The sequence below is a fragment of the Delphinapterus leucas genome, chromosome 15 (assembly GCF_059928025.1).
Source record: "Delphinapterus leucas isolate spDelLeu-1000000601 "Yukka" chromosome 15, BTC_Dleu_Yukka2, whole genome shotgun sequence".
In the NCBI taxonomy this organism is placed as follows: Eukaryota; Metazoa; Chordata; class Mammalia; order Artiodactyla; family Monodontidae; genus Delphinapterus; species Delphinapterus leucas.
This window is the reverse complement of record NC_143143.1, coordinates 50,452,657-50,471,508: the sequence shown is the minus strand read 5'-3', so window position 1 is coordinate 50,471,508 and position 18,852 is coordinate 50,452,657. Positions and strand designations below refer to the sequence as shown.

Below are 18,852 nucleotides of genomic sequence, written 5' to 3'. Positions count from 1 at the left end.
AAATATTATTATTGGGCTTCCCTGGTGGTGCAGTGGTTGAGAGTCTGCCTGCCAATGCAGGGGACACGGATTCATGCCCTGGTCTGGGAAGATCCCACATGCCATGGAGCAGCTAGGCCCGTGAGCCATGGCCGCTGAGCCTGCGCGTCCGGAGCCTGTGCTCCGCAACAGGAGAGGCCACAACAGTGAGAGGCCCGCGTACCGAAAAAAAAAAAAAAAAAAATATATATATATATATATATATATATAATTATTATTATTTAGTCAAAGTAAAGAAGACAAAATTAACTTTGAGTTATATGTTTTTGCTTTGCTTTGATTTTTGTTGCTGTAATTTTTGTTTTGGTCCACAAAGGCATTTTCAAGAAGCTGGTCAAATATGGCTTTAGCAGATAAAAGACTTGAGAACCTGCAGATCTACAAAGTTCTCCAGTGTGTTCGGAACAAAGACAAGAAGCAGATAGAGAAGCTGACTAGGCTCGGATACCCTGAACTCATCAATTTCACAGACCCCGTCAATGGAAACAGTGCTCTGCACTTAGCCTCAGTTTCCAATGACATCGATATGGTCAGCTTTCTTCTGAGCCTCGGTGCTCACCCTGATGTGCAAGATAAAATGGGCTGTACTCCGACTATGAGGGCTGCAGAACTGGGCCACGAATTGTCAATGGAAATATTAGCCAAGGCAAAGGCCGATATGACTATTGTCGATAATGAAGGAAAAGGTAAGAACTCCCAGCATTTTATCCAGCAATTCACTTTGTAGCCAGAAATCAATAAAATGCATTTTTTGCTTTCCAACTTTAGAAGTGAGTTATTTATGGTACATGGTAGTGAAAGTCTAGATTCTCACTCTTATGCCAAAGGACACTATCTCCCCATGATTTGAAAATGATGCAGGTATTTCTTAGGGAAGCCAGTTCTGAGAACTTTCTCATTGAAAAATAATATTAGAATTAGTCAATCTGTTTGTTTTTTTTTTAATGTGGAGAACTTTCAACATGACACATGTTGATATTTCCATAATCACAATCACCCATTGTAAAATATAAAGTCTCATTTAGAGCTAAAGATGAAGGAGAGCATCTCTTCTTTTTTACATTTTAGAACCTCGAGTAATACTAGATATAGGTTTTGCTCTCAAGAGCAGTCTAATGTAGAAAGTAGTTGCATTTAGGAATTTGAGGGACAAAGGTGGATTCTGACATAAACTCCAGCTTTCTAGTGTCATTTAAAAATGTATTTGAAAATATGACTTAAAATTTGAGATATGGCATTTCCATGATTATTCAGGTGAGATAGCCCCACTTTCTCACTGCCCCCCCCAATCCCATTTCAAGACCATGATCTGGGAGCTTCTTGTCCAAATAACTCAAGGTTCTGACAGGAGGTGACACAGCCTCATGAAAATCACTAAGAAAATTACCTCCAAACTTAATATAAATTGGTAGATTTAATCAGTTGTTCCAAAGAGTTGCTTCAAGTACAAAGCCATCAACATCAGTCCCACATTAGAGAAATGAGTCCCATTTTATAATGTTAATTAATGTTTTCTGACAGGAGCAGAGTCTGCTTTTTAACTCTCTGCGGACATGGTATTTGAAAAGTGACTTGCTTATAACAAGAGGAGAGGACAAAGAAAAGGAAGAATTATTTAATTACTTAATGGCACCACATAACAAAATACACTTCAGATGCACTCAGGAGTCAAATGTGTTTTAAAATGTTTTATTCTGAAAAAAAAACCAACGCTCTATAGAATATCATTTCCCAAAGTGTGTGTCACGGGCCACTGAATCAGTGGGATATTGATAAGTGCTACATGCAAAATTGGTTCATTCCGCTGCCAAATTTATTAGAGAAACATTGGATAAAACAAATTTAGACATGTTTATTTTACATTTGTCATACCGACCAAAACCAGTGCCATTTTCCATATTTATTTGACCATGAGATAGTTTTTTAAATGGCATCTTGTATACCTGGAGTTTCATGGAAACTTCAGTACATTCAGAAGAACGGTAACAAAGAAAAGTTTACCTTCTTGAGTTTGAAACAGAGATACAAATCACAAAGAAAGCAGTCTGAGACATTTTATAGCATAAAAAACTAAAGTTATAAAATGTAAACAATCAAGGTAAAATTGGAAACGAGGTCAAATGAGTATCTGTAGCAAATGCAACAGCCATGAGGTTATCTATACTCATTCAAATTAATATTAAACCTACCAAGGTTCTGGAAGACCAATGTATGATAAAAACACAACCTGACAAATCAAATAGAAAGAATTAAAAATATAAAATGAAATTTGAAATAAATACAAAATCTTGTTTCACACGTGACCTTGTTAGTACTGCTCCCTCCAGCCTTGACTGTGATTCATGGTATGCCTACTGCACAGAGGGCCTTGTCTTCCCATCAGTGAACCTAGCTTACCTTGCACATCCCTCAGCTCAAGGGCTGCCACTGGCCAAACTCCTTGGTTTATTCCACTGTAGTCTCTCTGCCCTTAACATCCTATTTTCTGGTGATTGACATTTGACTCACTGCACATTGTTTCAAAAGAATGAGCAAACATTTAAATGGTTAAAATACTTAATGGAGCTTTAGAAGGATGAGGGATGTACTCTAGGTCTAACCTGTACTTTCTCTTTGAACAATTTTGCAGAATATGAAGAAGGTAACACTTTAAGCCAAAAAATTATTTGTTGTCTTAGGAAATTAGTTACAGTGTCTTGAATTATTTTCTTTAAGAGTAAAGCTGGAATAGTTCCTTGTAACACCCATTCCATTTGTTCTCCCATTTATAGGAATGCATCCCCAGTCCTCAATTCAATACGCTAGTTCTATTGTGTATACATTTTTTTCTCTTTTGTTTTTGCTTCGATCTTGGAATGTTGATTTGTGTCCTTTGTGGCTTAAATAGTCAGCATGGATAGACTTTCACTGTGCGTTGCACATGCCATCATTATAAAGTAGCCATTTCATAAGTTCCTTAAGGTCTTTGTAATGAATTCAACCTCAACTGGCACTATTTTCTAGATTTTGCTGTTGTTATTGTTTATTGCTGTTTTGGTTCACTCTTGCCTACTATGACTTCTCTGTCTTTGATTTTATATTTTCAACCATGTCCTTGACCATCTTTCTATTTTTAACTGTTTGAGTAACTCTATTTTAGATGCATGTTTATATGAGATATATTTTGGTTTCGATTTTCACATACATTGTATTTTTATTTTAATGGTAGAGTTTATCCAATTTACATTTATCTAGATGCTCCATAGGTTTGGCGTCAGAACTGTCACTTATTTTATATTATGAAAGCATAATATATTTAATTTATATAAATACACAAATATGTATAAAAATATTTTCCTCTATGGTCCATGTGTTCTGTGTTTTGTTTTGCTGTGTGTGTATATTTTCCTTCTCACATTTTCTAAAATTAATGGTATGTTTTTAGTTCTTTTAATGGCTAACTGGACAGCATTACATATACTTAAAACTCTGTTTATTGAATTAGCACTTTAAACAGTATTCATTAATATTTCTCTATGAAAGATGAGATTGGTACAAGAACCCTTCCTCTCACCTCCTTTACCTCCCTTCCAGTACCTAATTTTAGTACATTAAAATCATTTTAGTTCTTTCAGTGATTCTTTTCATGCCTTTAAATAATAAACATCTATCTCTTTATCTGTTTTAAATAATATCTCAAACTCCAGCAGTAAAAGATAAAGAAAATCAAATGCTTACACTGTCTCTTCTTCCCTCCAAGTTTTGTTAAACTACATTATTATTTCTACATTACTGTGAATTACAATATTATATTCTGTATCTAGAATTCCTAAGGTGATTGAACTTTGGTTCAATGGTTGAAGGGATTCAGCATCTATCATGGGTCTTTTAGTCACATATTCTCTGTTGATCCCCTGTTAGACTCATTATTGTCATCAAGTAGTTTAGCTCACTCCTTTGGGCTTATATCTTTTGATTTCTTGCATCTTTAAACTTATTGTCCATCACTTTTATATATGAACAATAGCTTGACTGAGTATTAAAAATTCCCTGTTTTCTTTTCCAAGTGACATTGTAGAGCTCCTTCGGTTATTTTCTAGCACTGAATGTTGCTGTACCAAAGTCTTGCAGCCAGTTTGACTTTTTCTCTTTAGAAATGACTTGAATTTTTAACTGGATGCTCACAGGACACTTTCTTACCTAGCTTTACCTAGGCACCATCTTATGGATTGTTCTTAATCAATTTTTCCTGAGACTCAGTATACTCTGTCAGATCTAGGTTTTTCCTTCAAGAGAGTTTTCTTCTATTATATCTCTCCATTTCTTTCTGTTCCATTTGTTCGTTTATTTTTATATACCAATTACATACATGTTAAATATTCTTTGCCTCTCTAGAACATTTAAACTCTTGCATCATTTCAGTTACATTTTTCTTTCAAGTTCTTTCAAGTTTTTCTTCCATGTCCCTGACCATGGTTTTGGCAATGTCTGCTCTCCTTTTTCCTGCTTCCAATGTGAACCACTTTCATTTCTTTAGTGGTTTTACAATACTTTTCTCTACCATTTCTTTTTTTAAGCTCTGCTTGCTCAAATCCATCTTTTCCTTCTACTTATCTTTTATTGTCCTAGAAGTACTTATTATTATTATCAGTCTAGCTTTGCACTTTTGTTTCAGAAAAAAATATATTTGATTTCTTTGTTATCATGGAAATGGGTCAGTCAATAATTTTCATGTCGTATAGTTTTTTGAGTATATAATTTTTGCCTAGTGTTTGTCATCAAGTTTCTTTCCTTACATTTCTTTCAGTATATTTTTTCATAGGTCACATGCTGGTTTCTTGTTGATTATTGTTCCTCTTTGAATGAAGCCTCTTTTTAGAGTCAAGTCATTACAAAGTCAGTTTGGAGTTTGACTGCTCTTTACCTGACTTTCTTACCAGGGTAATATAAACAATACCCCAGGTCTATAGTACATTTTTGACATGGGTTATGTTGAGGGTATGTATGTCACAGGTGCTGGGTATAAGGATTTAGCATTTTTCTCTCTTCAGTAAACAAAATGATTTGCCAAAATGTCAGAGCCCCTTGCCATCTAGTTTTTCTTCTCACTGCTACTGTACAGACAGCCTGCTTCCTATAAACATGGCTGGTCTGCACATTTCATCATTATGTACCATCTCCTTTGCCACTCTGCAGTTTCAGAGGGGATCCAGGGATCCACCAATAGTCCTCTGGCACACACACCCCTGTATATTCCAAGAAGGGACACTGGGGTATAGACTGCAGTATGCCAAATACCCAGGGTCAACCGGAGCTCACATCCCAGCACTCGAATTCTTCCCAAACAAAGTCTTATCACATTTTGGTTATGATTGTTTTCTGGCTCTTATAAGAGGTTGGGTTTCTTTTCTGGTATCTCTGTCTTGGTGTTTCAGTTGATTTCAGAGGGAAAACCAAGGCATAAACATCTTTGCTCTATCACCTTCAGCTAGCTAATTATGAATTTGTAAGTTATTGTTTGTTCCTTTCTATGTGATCCAAATATAGAGAGACTACTAATTAAGTATTCTTTGGGGATTCTATTTTTCTACAGGTATTTTGTTTTACTGCATTTTACCTACAAAGAGGCATCATCGCTGTGCACTGATTGCCTTGGAACATGGTGCAGATGTCAACAATTGTACCCATGAAGGAAAGCCAATATTCCTTAGAGCTTGTGAAGAAGCACATGATGTTAAAGATGTGTGCCTGACATTTTTGGAAAAAGGAGCCAATCCAAATGCTGTCAACTCAGTATGACTATTCCTGTGATTATAAATATTCCTTTTTTCAATTATAGAAAAAAATTTCAATACACTAATAATCTCTATTAGTGTTTTTTTCATTTGAATATGATAAAATTATCCTGTTAGTTTAGACTGTTCATTTCTGTTCAAAATACTTTAAGATGATATACTTTCATCATCTTTATATGGCATGGCCATGACTCTACAATCTATTTCCTAATTTTGTTTGGAAAATTGGTATTTATTATGTATAATGTTAAAAGATCATTACAGGAAATAGAAAATATATTACTGATGCCTAATAAAAATTTATCTTCTTCAAAAGAAAATATGTAGTTCTGCTGTTCCCCTTAATCATTTTGCTCCCTCTCCTCATTTGGCTAATTTTGTTCAGTATTCTTATCTTTTAATTGTCATTTCCCAACAATAAAAATAGATTTTCTTCTCATTGGAAAACACCTATAGCTTAATTTTAGCATGTGTTTTACCCTCTTTTCTCCCTTATTGCTCTACTTTCTTTGCAAGAAACTGCATTTTTCAGCATGATGATCTTACAGGGACTTTTGGTGTGACCTTGACTCTGATTTTAGAATTCTACATTTTGGACACTGACCCATTTTACTGGCTTCATTTTTCCTATTTGTTACATGAAACCAATAAAACTGTACAGAACTGAACGTGTCAGTGTGACTCTAAGGCCAAATGGATTTAGGCCATATTTATACGGAATATGTTATTTAGTATGACAGGGATAAACAGCATCTGATCTGTTTCACGTCCAGTCCACAGGTCGCACGGCTTTAATGGAAGCATCAAGAGAAGGAGTGGTAGAACTAGTTCGAGGGATATTGGAAAGAGGAGGTGACGTGAATGCATTTGACAATGACAGACATCACGCCGCACACTTTGCTGCCAAAGGAGGCTTTTTTGATGTAATAATCTACTCTTTGCTTTAAATTTTGTTGCTAAAAATATTCTCTTCTTTTTCTCAACATCTTAAAATATCATGTAGGTTACACTGATAGAATTTTTTCTGAGTTATCATCTTGATTTTCTGAAATAATTCTAAAACTATATTTTAAACCAAATATTAACCTTCAAAATATACTTTAGCTCTTTACTCAGTTTTATCTGCTTGCTAACTTATTCTTTTAATATTGCTAATAATGTTTTTCTATATTTTTAATTATGACAGCTTAAAGGTTTTGCCAACTGGGATTACTCCATTTTATGACTCCATTACACATTAGAATTTTCACAGTGGGGAGAACAATGCCAATATAATCATCTCCCTGATGTTTGAGGCATCTAATGACTCATCTAAATTCTTAACTCTAAGTATTCTTATTATCTGGATATATCAGCAAAGGATATCTCATAGGTACAGTGATATTGCAGAAACAAAATAGAAATCACTGCTATCCTATTTTTTTAAATTCTGAATTATATCTAAAATTTCTTTACTGAGTTTTTCTGAGTTTTAACATAATTATCTTTACTTTTGTCATAGGGTCTCTTCCCTGCAATAAAAGTATATATCACAGTAGAAGTCACATCTGTTTGGTAAAGAATTTGCTCCCCTGATGATGCTTGCCATAGTCTGATGCTTTCTAAAATTGCCTAAATTTACTTCAAAACAGTGGTTCCCCAGCTGAGTATAGAGTTTTCTATACTCTAGATCAATGTTGTTTGATAGAACTTCTGGCAGTGATGGAATTGTTCTGTATCTGTGCTGTACAATGTGGTACAATACACTACACATGTGGTTTTTGAGTACTTGAACTGTGGCTAGTGGAAGTAAGGAACTGAATTTTTAAAATTTGTTTTCTATTTAATTCATTTTAATTTAATTCAGATTGACACTCTGGATAGCACAGGCCTAGGTCCCAGTTTTCATTCAGTGAATGTACATTCCTTTTCCTCTACAATATCCACTATTTATTTTGCAGATATTGAAGCTTCTCTTTGCCTACGACGGAGACATGGGGCTGATTGCAATGAATGGCAACACACCACTTCATTATGCTGCTATGGGTGGTTTTGCAGATTGCTGTAAATATATATCTCAGCGAGGTAAAATGGTCTACCAATTTCCTGCCTAAAGAATTTATAATTTTCCCTCACTGTAGATGAGCAGAGAATTTCAGCCTGTCAAACGTCAGTTGCTTATCTCACACATATATGTAGAAAGAAAATTAAACTTTTTTTCTTATTTACCTTCTGTTAAATCATGAAGCTGGCCTTGAAGGTGATAAAAATTCATTTCTCAAGTATTTTTAGGTTATTATTAAAAATCTAAAGAGAATTGTTTATGAGTCAACCAATTATTAAGATGCTTATAGTTATTAAATTCCTATTTAAAAAATGTAAATATCAATCTAAAAAAAGACAAACACTAGACACCATGTCTTTTAGTTTGCATTCTTAATTATTTTATTTTAAAAAATGTACTATCATGTCAAGTGCATAGATAACATTTCTGGGTAATTTTAAATTATAGGGGAAATATTTTGGGGAGAAACACATGAAATAAAATGAAAAATTTCATGGAACATTTGGAATATAAGTAATATTTATTATTTTAGATTTTTCTGTAGCTTTCAAATAATTATTAACTTAGGAATATAAACCATGTTATGTATAGCTTAATGTATTCTTTAAAATAGTAATATTAGCCAATTAAGTTTAAAGATTTGGATCTATTTGGTGTTAATTACATGCTAATTAAATGTACATTCAAAGTTATTAACTCTTTGTTAGAGAGGGAGCTGCATTCTGCTGAATGTTATGGTAGTGTGTTTTTTTTTTTCCAGTTTATGAGAAACGGGCAGAAACTTAAAGTTCAACAACTCTATAATAGAGCAGAGAAAGTGCTTTTATTTTCCTGTCTTCTACAGAGGAACAGAAATTTTGAAGTCACTGGGACCTGAGAGAGCCTATACTGTAACCACTAACATTATAAATAAGACTAACGTGCCTGCATAACTAATGGTGTAATAACTGATCCACTTTGACTTTTTTCACGTTATACAAAGCTCACATTCTTTCCCCATTCCCCTAAAATACAAAGCAGATAAAGGAAAATATATCAACTGCAATTTTTGCTGTCATCAACTGTCTCATCAGTCTTATTTTCAAAGCTGTTACCATCAACAGATTATTCTGACACTTCATTTTTAACATTGTGTATTTCTAGAAACTAAAGATCTGCCCAGATTGAGACAAGCTTCTTCAACTTTAACATGCTGATTCCTTTCTTATTGGGACAAACATCACCCAATATATACTCTACCATTTATGTACTCCTGGGATAAAGTCAGAGAAAGCAAATTGAGAAGTAAAGAGCCAGAGCCTGCCAAAGGCCTTGCCTGGTGATGCAGAAAAGTTTCATCCTCCTGGCTGGCTCACAAGACTAGTCTGTGTTTCTGAAATAAATGTCTGAAAATGTTCTGAGTTCTGTAGCATGTTTGGAAGTACAACCACCAGATCCTATGTGGGTGACCTATTTCCATACCAGGCAATTGCTTATCTAAGGCAATCAGCGCAGCAAGAAACCATTGGTCACGAAATGCTCATTTCTGAGTAAACTCCCTGAGTGTAGCCTCTTTTATTCTTAAATGTGAGGGCTGGATTCCTTTCCCACATTAAACTACCTTCCTCAGTATGCTCCTCTTTTGTCCCTGATCTTGTCCCTAGAGTAATTTACAACTCCCTGTAGGCAGTGTGAGGCCAGATCCAGGGGAGAGGAGGGGAGTTTGGAATAGTTTTCCTGAAGCCCCTGTGCAGGGTTCTCCTTCTCTTGGGCCTTTTGACAGCAGTCAGCTGAAAGTTGAGTATCTCAGCCACAGAGGCACATAAATCACAAAGGGAATGAATGGATCTTTATTTACTAATGATAAAAGAGGAGACAAAATCAAAGAGAGAAGAAAATGCCTTCATATCTTTAAGCTGGGATGTTGGCGTCTTTTATCCACACAAAATTTCTAACAGGGAGGAAACTGGGAGCAGAAGAAGGCAAGATAAAGCCGCTTTAAAACCCTTTGATCCTTAGTGCTGGGCTGAATATAGGAGCAGATTGGGAGATGGTAGATAAACCCCCAGACACCCTGAATAAGCAAAAAAGCTAAATAAAAACAGCACACTCAAGATGACTATGGAATTATACTATGGAATTATTATGCTGTGGAATTATACTGTTGAGACCAGTCTCAGGTCCCTTTCCCAATAAGTCACTATTCTTCAAACTGTCCAATATAAAAATTTTAGAATCTTTATTGTTCCAATGCTCTTTTTGAGTTTTTCTATCACTAGTAAAATTATCAGCCTTCATATAAAATTTTAATTTTTGACAATGCCATAGGAAGTGCTAATGTTGAAAAACACTGGTAATTAATTTTCTTTTTGATAAGGAATAAAACTATAAAGTGTTGGAGGGACGGGTTTTATTTTTACATTCGGCGAGCTTTACATTTTGGATGCTAGAGATACTGAGGTTAGAGAATCTTTTTCGATTATGTGATGCTTGCAAAGCAACAGAAGAGCCTTCTAGATTCAAAACACTAGAAAGAGAATCTTCATAGTCTGACTTATAATGGGTTTTTAGTGTCTCCAGACATTTATTACAGACAACGCAGCCTTCTTGATAGCATTAAGTAGACTCCTTGATGCATTCAGAAAAGTTTATTTCTTTGGAGAATGCTTACATATAATGTTGGTCCCATCATTTTAAGTAAGGGCCCAAAAAGGAAAACAGATTTTAATGCCTAATTGCACAGTTCTTATTCTTTCAGTTTTGATGAACAAATTACTTTTTCTTCTGTTAGGCTGTTCACATGACCTGACTTCAAAACAGCAGGTCAATATAAATTACACTAACTTCATGTAGAATACAGTTACAGCATAGTTTAAGATTTTACACAGATTTAGTCGTAATCGTTCAAAAGAAGCAGGTGTCAGTTAGCATCCTGAGTTCCTAAGGTCCTATTTAAGCTGTTTGAATCCAGCTTCCTTCCAAATTCAAACGTCACCCTTACTCTTTCCCGCTAGTCAGGAAGCCTCCTTAGCACGTATCCCAATATGATATTTGTTTCAAATATCTATAGGGATTAATGTCCTAATCCTTTGGGAAAAGATACTATCAATTGGAAACATATCTCCCTCAGAATTCACCAAAGTAAAGCTCACGGAAAAAAAAAAAAATCATAGCTTAATTTTGTAGTTATAAGAGCTAAATGTGCTTACCTCTATATACAAGTAATTTGGGGAGCAACTTTTGATTAATCACTAGAAATTTTAAAAACCGTCGGATGCATGTCATTGTGGAGTCATACAGATGCCTTGGCACCATTCATAATCATGATGCTTCCTGTTTTAGGATGTGATCTGAAATGGAAGAATTTGGAGCATAAAACGCCCAGGGCCTTGGCTAAGGAAGGCGGCTTTAAAGCAGCCATCAAAGAAATACGGCGGGCGGAGCAAATCGCTAATAAACTGGCCCGGCCAGGAGCCAAAAATCCGAATCCACAATTGTACCTGAAACTTCACGATTGGTCCATAGAACATGAGACTTTCCTTCGGGAAGCCCTTTCGTTTGTGGACAGGGGCGATGGGACAGTCACCAAGGAAGACTTTGTGCTGGCGCTGGAGGAGAGGCAAGATTTTATGAGCTCAGAACAGATAGCTACCATAGCTCAACTTCACGAAAAAGTCCGGGGCGGAGGGGTCAACATTAACGATTTCTTTAAAGGAACCAAATACTTAAGCAAGTCTTATGTCCTGGGATCCTATGGGCCTAAGAAAAATAAAAAAGGGATGGCCAAAAAAGCCAAAAAAGGCAAGTTTGTTTTACCCCTCCCAATCTGCATCATCCCTGACCACGTGTTTCCACGCCAAAGCGAAGGTGGGCCTCCTTGTTATATGATTGAAACCTACAAGCATGTAACTGATTGCAATCGCTTTAACCGAGATCATCCACCCGAACATCCCATTCAGGATGACTCGGCTTGGTACATTGATGATCCAGGGAAGGTCTTTTCAAACATTAATTTTATCACCAAGGCGGGAGACCTGGCATCTCTGAAAAAGGCATTTGAATCAGGAATACCTGTGGATATGAAGGATAATTATTACAAGACACCCCTAATGACTGCATGTGCCAGTGGAAACATAGATGCGGTCAAGTTTCTTCTTGAAAAAGGGTATGCCTTTTGGTTGAGTGAAATTTAGATTTTTGGGAGCCTTCACATTTCAAGGAAGGCTAAGACACATTCAGCTCCAGAATTTAAGTAGTGCAAGAAAGGGCTTCATTCCTGAAGTCCAGATCACAAATAGATCTTATACTGGGAACCAGGCTAATGGAACATAGGAGTGTGTGTACACAAAGACCGTTTGCCAATAACAACTATGCACAAAGTGAAGGCCAAGAAGTTTTCTCTCTGAGGGTAAACAAAGCCTTCTGATTAGGTATCCCTGGCCTCCCAAGACAATTTAATTTGGTCTCAGAGCTTTACCTAGATGATGTGGAGTTGCTTTTTATTTTATTTTAAATTAAAAACAGAATCTTTGTTTATTGTGGTAAGAACAGACAGCATGAGATCTACCCTCTTAAATTTTAAGTGTAGGGTACAATATTGCTAACTCTAATCACTATAGTGATTATAATATTGTAGAGCAGATCTCTAGAACGTACTCACTTTACATGGAGTCATTTTTAAATCTGTCTCTTTTTTCTTTCTTTCTTTCTTTTTTTTTTTGAAGGGGATCCCAACAAATTCAAGCAATTTGATGGTAGCCATAATGACTAAGCACCATTTCATTCCCTTTTCCTTGGTTCATTTGTAAATTATCTTTAAAATAACAAAGCATGACATTTAGTTTAACTTTTAAATCTAAAGCAATTTCTCAGGCTTAAGTCCTTCTTTTTACCATTGCTGAATAACCTGGGGTAACTTTCTTAACCTTTTTGTGCCTCAGTTTTCTCATTTTTATAATGGGGTTCTAATGGAACTCAGCTCACAGGATTTGTTGAAGATTAAATGAGTTAAAATATGTGAAGCACTTAGTAGCCCAGTAATTGCAGACTTGATAAAAGGTATTATTGTTATTATTACTATAATGTTTAACTTCAAAGAAGGATTTAAATGTGTTTATTATAGAGAGGGAGTATAAAGCAACTAATGACAATGTGAAGTGTTGGGCAGAGAATTTTTAAATAGGACTAAAATTTTATTTTATCTTTTCATAGTTTCTGGATGATATATTGCTTTCAATAAAATCAAAAGAATTAATTTTCTTTTTTCATTTAATATTGGAGTATAGTTGATTTAAAATGTTGTTCTAGTTTCAGGTGTATAGCAAAGTGATTCAGCTATACGTATACATATCCATTCTTTTTCAGATTCTTTTCATGTATAGATTATTACAGAATATTGAGTAGAGTTCCCTGTGCTATACAGTAGGTTCTTGTTCATTATTTCTTTTAAATATAGTAGTGTGTATATGTTAATCACAAACTCCCAATTTATCCCACCCCCTCACCTTTCCCCTTTGGCAACCACAAGTTTGTTTTGGAAGTCTATGAGTCTGTTTCTGTTTTGTAAATAAGTTCAGTTGTATCATGTTTTGATACAAAATTTTGATACATTATAATGCTTAAAATTTTAATAATGAAGGTGCATTTAAAAATTCATAACATACAGAGAAAGTAGATACAAAATGAAATAATATAACTTTTCTGTTTCCTGTTAGCTTTGATCTTTCATCGGATCCGGTTTTTCCCTGATTTTAATGATGCAAAATTGTAGCCCTTAGGTTACAATTGTAACCTAAGGATCTAAGGGTTAAAATTGTAACCCTTAGGGTCTAAGCACCTTTTAAACTAAACAAAATGTATATATACACAAAGTTAAGACTGTTATAAAATGAAGGACACAGGTCAAGAAAAATTATGGCACAGAATTTAACTTGACCCAAACCTTCCTTGGTTTTCAGTTGAAAAACCTGATAAAACTATGATATCTTCCTTACCATTTTTATCCTCTAGTGCTTGGAATAACCCATATTTTTAGCTCATGCATCTACCTCATTTTACAGGGCTAACGTCAATGCAACAGATAATTTTCTGTGGACCCCGCTTCATTTTGCATGCCATGCCGGCCAACAGGATATTGTTGAGCTTCTTGTTAAATCTGGAGCCGTGGTAGATGCCCTTTCAATCAACAACTCAACTCCCTTAAGTAGAGCCATTGAGAGCTGTAGACTGGATACTGTAAAATACCTACTTGATATTGGTGCTAAATTCCAGCTGGAGAATAGAAAAGGCATGTGTTCTCATTATGGGTGATTAGGGTTAGAAAAGGAGGATTTATGTTAGATTCCAAACCCGTTTAAATCTATTCTTGTAGGACCACATTTTCCCTTGAGTCACTGCTGCAAAAACAAACCTGAGTAAATGTTATGGAACTTTATCGTATACACAGTGCTTCTCAAATCATTGGTGTAAAAGAACCAGTTCTTTATGTTGGTGATCCATTGTGGATGGAGACTTTTGCAAAATACAATGAAAATGATTTACTAGAAAAATGAAGAGGAAAAGGCCCATAAAATACAAGTCCAAACTTTTTTTTATTATTCGATTCAAATGACATAAAATTGCTATAAAAATTTCTAAACATTTACTCTTAATCCCTGTATTTATTTCACTGTGGCTGCGTAACCATTAGTTTGTAGACTGACACCAGTCTGCAGATCACATCATGAGTCATCACTTTGTCTTAACAGTCAATTCCTAATAATCGGCATAGTTTGAAGCCTCTGTAGACTTTGGATTCCTTCTAAAGTTGGACAAATCATTCCTGAATTGAGGCTCTTTCTAGGAAGTAAAAGGGAAGCCTACCTTATGTCATAGATATCCCGTGTAAATACGTGGAGGTGTTATTTTCTTAGAGTGGAACCCATTGCTTCCTTTGGATCTGAAGGAACTTTACTATCTCTGGCTGCTTCAGGCTGCCTCTGAGTCACAGGTAATATTGTTAGGCCTGCCTGAGGACGTTACAGGTGTCATAATACCCAGCAATCTGCATAGAGCACTTGAGACCTCCAGTTTCCCAGGCCTTTTTGAATACACCTCCTTCCATCATGGGAAGGGGAGGACAATGTAAAATTGTCACACACAAAGGAATGTGTGCACTGTGGGGAGAGAACCAGCCCTCAGATATTCAAAATGTAATCTACCACTATTTCCTATCAACTTTTTAAGAAACATGCTCAAAATAATTAACAAGAAATGTTTTGCTGGTAAATGGCACTCTAAATGATGAGATTTTAGAGCTGGGGCCACCTTAGAGAGTATCTGATCCAGCTCTGTGACTTTATACATACCATTCACTTCAGTAATCACCCTTGGTACTGCATGCTTAGAGCTGATGTGCTGAGATTTTGCTACATGGTTTATTATTAATCTGTTTAATGAAACTCTGAATTTATGTTTTAAACAGGGCATAGTGCCATGGATGTTGCAAAGGCTTATGCTGACTATAGAATAATTGGTTTGATTAAGGAAAAGCTGGATAACTTGCCAAAACCAGCAGAAAATCAAACAACAAAAGGCAAGCCACTGCTTAAAGTGAAAACTGAAGGCCCTGAGATTAAGAAAGAAGAGGTATGAAAAGCAGTTGACCTCCCATTAGTAACTGGTGGGGCTGCGGCACCATTTACATGTTGTTACAGGACATGGGCAAATAATATGCAGTCCATGTTTTCGGCACCATTATGCAATAGTTTTAAAGAAATATCTAGCAAGAAAGTTCCTGTTCCTGAAAAGCCTAAAAAGTACTCACTGCAAACAGAACCCACACAAAAACCAGTTGGTTCAACTAAATACCATTAGAATGTTGGAAAAGTAACTGGTATTGGATATGTATACACTCAGACCTGAATTATACAGATTTGATGGGATGGCCCCAAAAGGGAAGAAGAGTAACCCTTATGAGAAATGAAGTAAAGCATGATTTTCCTTCATTTTGGTTTCATAATCTTTCACTACCCACCTTACCACCCCACTCCCAAAGAATTTTAATGATTACTATGAACCCAGGGATATGTAATTTGGATATCCTGCAAAACAACTCTAGAAGGTTTTAAAGGTGTCAAATTGTCCCTGGTAACCTGGAATGGTTTGGGTGCCTCTAAATTATCAGCAGGAGATTGAGGTTGTTGTTTATGAGGATTTCTGAGACACCAAGAATTTGTCATTCATTAGCAGGAAGCTTTAAGTACATTTCTAGACTGGAAGCTTCTTTTAGGGAAGCAGATGGATCCCTAGAGATCCTTGGCTGACATAGGATAGGGGGTGAAATTCAGGAAGGAAAAGCTTTAATGCTATCAAATTAGAAAGGGTTAGAGAAATGTAGGTGGTAGGAAGTAGATAGAGTTGAAGGGATGATAGGCAGACAGTAGAGAGTAGTAAGCATGGAGGAAGAGAGTAAGGATGGCCAGAGGTGAAGGAGGGTTGATCAGCTAAAGCTCCTGATACATGCACCATTATCATTTTGGTAGGAATACACCCTTTTGATTAATAATGGCCACAGGTCAAGGATGGATATCTGAAAGACTTTTGTGATCTGTCACTAATACTAATTAAATAAAGTCAAACAAGGCAAACGAATGATCTCTCCTCGCTCAAAATTATAATAATATTCTATTTCATTTCAAATTATAATTTGTATAGTAGCATTTTTAGTTTTTTCTGACTTCAGAGTAAGATGCAGAACAGCAAATAATGTTAGGAAGTATATATAGTTTTTTGCAATTGACAGGTGTTTTTTGGTCTTGTTTCCAGGAGGCACTTTCATCAATGTATACTGTACCAACCATAGTGGAGAAAAAGAAGGTGCATAAGGATAATGTGGCTTACCTCAATTCATTGATTACCAGTGGTTATACCAAGAAAGTGGATATCACATTTATTCCACAGAGGGTAAGTACTTTAGAAAGATCATAACATGGTATAAACTCATGATGTCATTTTTCAAATACTTTTTATGCAGAGCACCCAAACAAATGTCCTTATCTTTTATAGTTATTATTTGGAGGTGTCCTTTTTCTAGGTCCTACTACTTCTGACTAAGTAAGTCCAACTTGTATAGCTTCCAATATCTGGTATTACTCTTTTCTGTATTAACATTTTAATTTTCCTTGAACAATTGAAATCTTCTTCAGTTAGTGCCATTCCTTATAGCCATGTAGTCACCGAGTTCTATAGATACTTTCTCTGGGTACACCTTAGAGCCCAACCCTTCCTCTTTTTACACACTATCACCATCTCACTTGGGAGTTTCATACTAATCAAGACTGGATTTATTCAGTGGCTTCCTTAAACATCTACAATTAAAAAGGTGAAGATGTCTTTGGAGAATAAGAGTGGTCTTGACAATGTGCATCAAGCCATGCTGACTAAGAGACCACCAGCTCCTTCTGCCCTCTACTGTGAAAATAATTTTGACTTCCCCATAAGACATAAAGGCAGTAAACCCAAACTATTTATTAACTCCATTGCTTCCTGGTTTTGACATCCTAAAAATGATCAGCAGCTGGCCTAAGGGTCATCAGAGAGGTAACTGAAGAGCATTTCAGTTGTCCAAATAGTCACCATCAGAAACAGCGATGCCCACATAACCAAAAATGTTGTGTAAGAGATAAAAGAGATTTAGAAATAAATTTGATAGTTTTAAATTAACCATTTTGAAGATTGTCTGGATATTGGCATGTTTCTTGGCCATCATATTCATACCTGCTCTGGATGTGGTTGTTTATTTAAGATCTGGAGTCCCAAAGCCACAACAGCAGAGCTGATCAGGAAGAGGGAACTGCGCCGGGAGCGGTTCTCGTACGAGGTAGATTTTGATGACTTCATGATGCCCTTTCAGAAACACATCACAGAGAAAGCGCAAGCATTGAAAGCTGCCTTCAAGACCTAAATCACAACAGTTGCTTCTTGGGATAAACATTTTGAGGCCCAGGGACCAAACGTTGGAGAAAGTAGATATTTCCATTAAAGCCAAAACAATCCACAAGTAACCAAATATTTGTTTTTGCTTTAACAGCTATAAATATTCTGAGCTGTCTAGAGAAGGTGTGTTTTATTTTGCAATGAATTGCATGTTATTCTGCATAAACCTCCCAATTTTCCTCAAGAACGTAGTAGAATAAATGGCATTTTTTGCTATAAGCATAGTGTCATTGTCAAAGAATTTACAAGATTTACACCATTATGTTTGTTAAAGATATCATTTTAGTGGAAATGGATGAAAACAATTTGATATTAGGGAAGAGAAGTCGTTTTTAATCCATTAAGAAAGCAGTTTTGTTCTCACACATCATAAGTGATATGGATTAGATTTTGTTTTTTTATGGCATTGGTATATTAGAAGACAGGCTAGTTATTTTGCAAAATGGTTGTTAATTGGGCCTGATTTGTCTTACATTTCCTCAAGAATAGATTCAGGTGATGCATCTTAGGCAGGAAGACCACTGGCATGATAGTGTGCCCTTCTCAGTACATCATATCAGGAGGCACATGATGTTGCTATGGGATGTAAACTTTGTCAACTTTCGTCCCTTGATTAAAAGTGGTATGTACTTGGTTTCTCCTCTGTAAAGTTACTCTTTTTCCTTTTGTACTTAATAAAAATCTCATGGATACATCCTTTGAAACTACGTAAATTTCCTGTTACGCCCATGACTTTCACCCTCTAATTTTAACACTCATGGATGACTTTTGCCTGAAAAAATTATTACAGTGATGGTTGCCATAAAATTATTTTCTAATCTCATCATTCTTTCTACATTTCTTAGTTGGTTTTGTATTGTTGGTCAGAGCTTTCTCTTCTTCACCATTAATTTGTGTCTTGGTTATGTAATCAGTATGGACTCACGGTTTTCTTTTTCGCTTAATGGGTTATAATCTTTTACTACCATTATTTATTTTGGCGCTCAAATTGTTCCTGATTTGGCCAGTGGAAGCTCCTTCAAGCTAGCTCCTGAGGACAAG

The 18,852-nt window shown here is 35.7% G+C and overlaps 1 protein-coding gene across 1 annotated transcript; it reads left to right on the top strand.

Moving 5' to 3' along the window:
• The first annotated feature begins 355 nt into the window (after positions 1-355).
• ANKEF1 (ankyrin repeat and EF-hand domain containing 1) lies at positions 356-18,837 on the top strand. Its single transcript, XM_022556507.3, has 9 exons — positions 356-725; positions 5,612-5,811; positions 6,587-6,736; positions 7,754-7,877; positions 11,179-12,001; positions 13,896-14,122; positions 15,299-15,462; positions 16,642-16,779; positions 17,621-18,837. Exons 1-9 carry the CDS (start codon positions 380-382, stop codon positions 17,777-17,779), a joined length of 2,331 nt encoding a protein of 776 aa, XP_022412215.1. The 5' UTR covers positions 356-379; the 3' UTR covers positions 17,780-18,837.
• Positions 18,838-18,852: the final 15 nt, after the last annotated feature.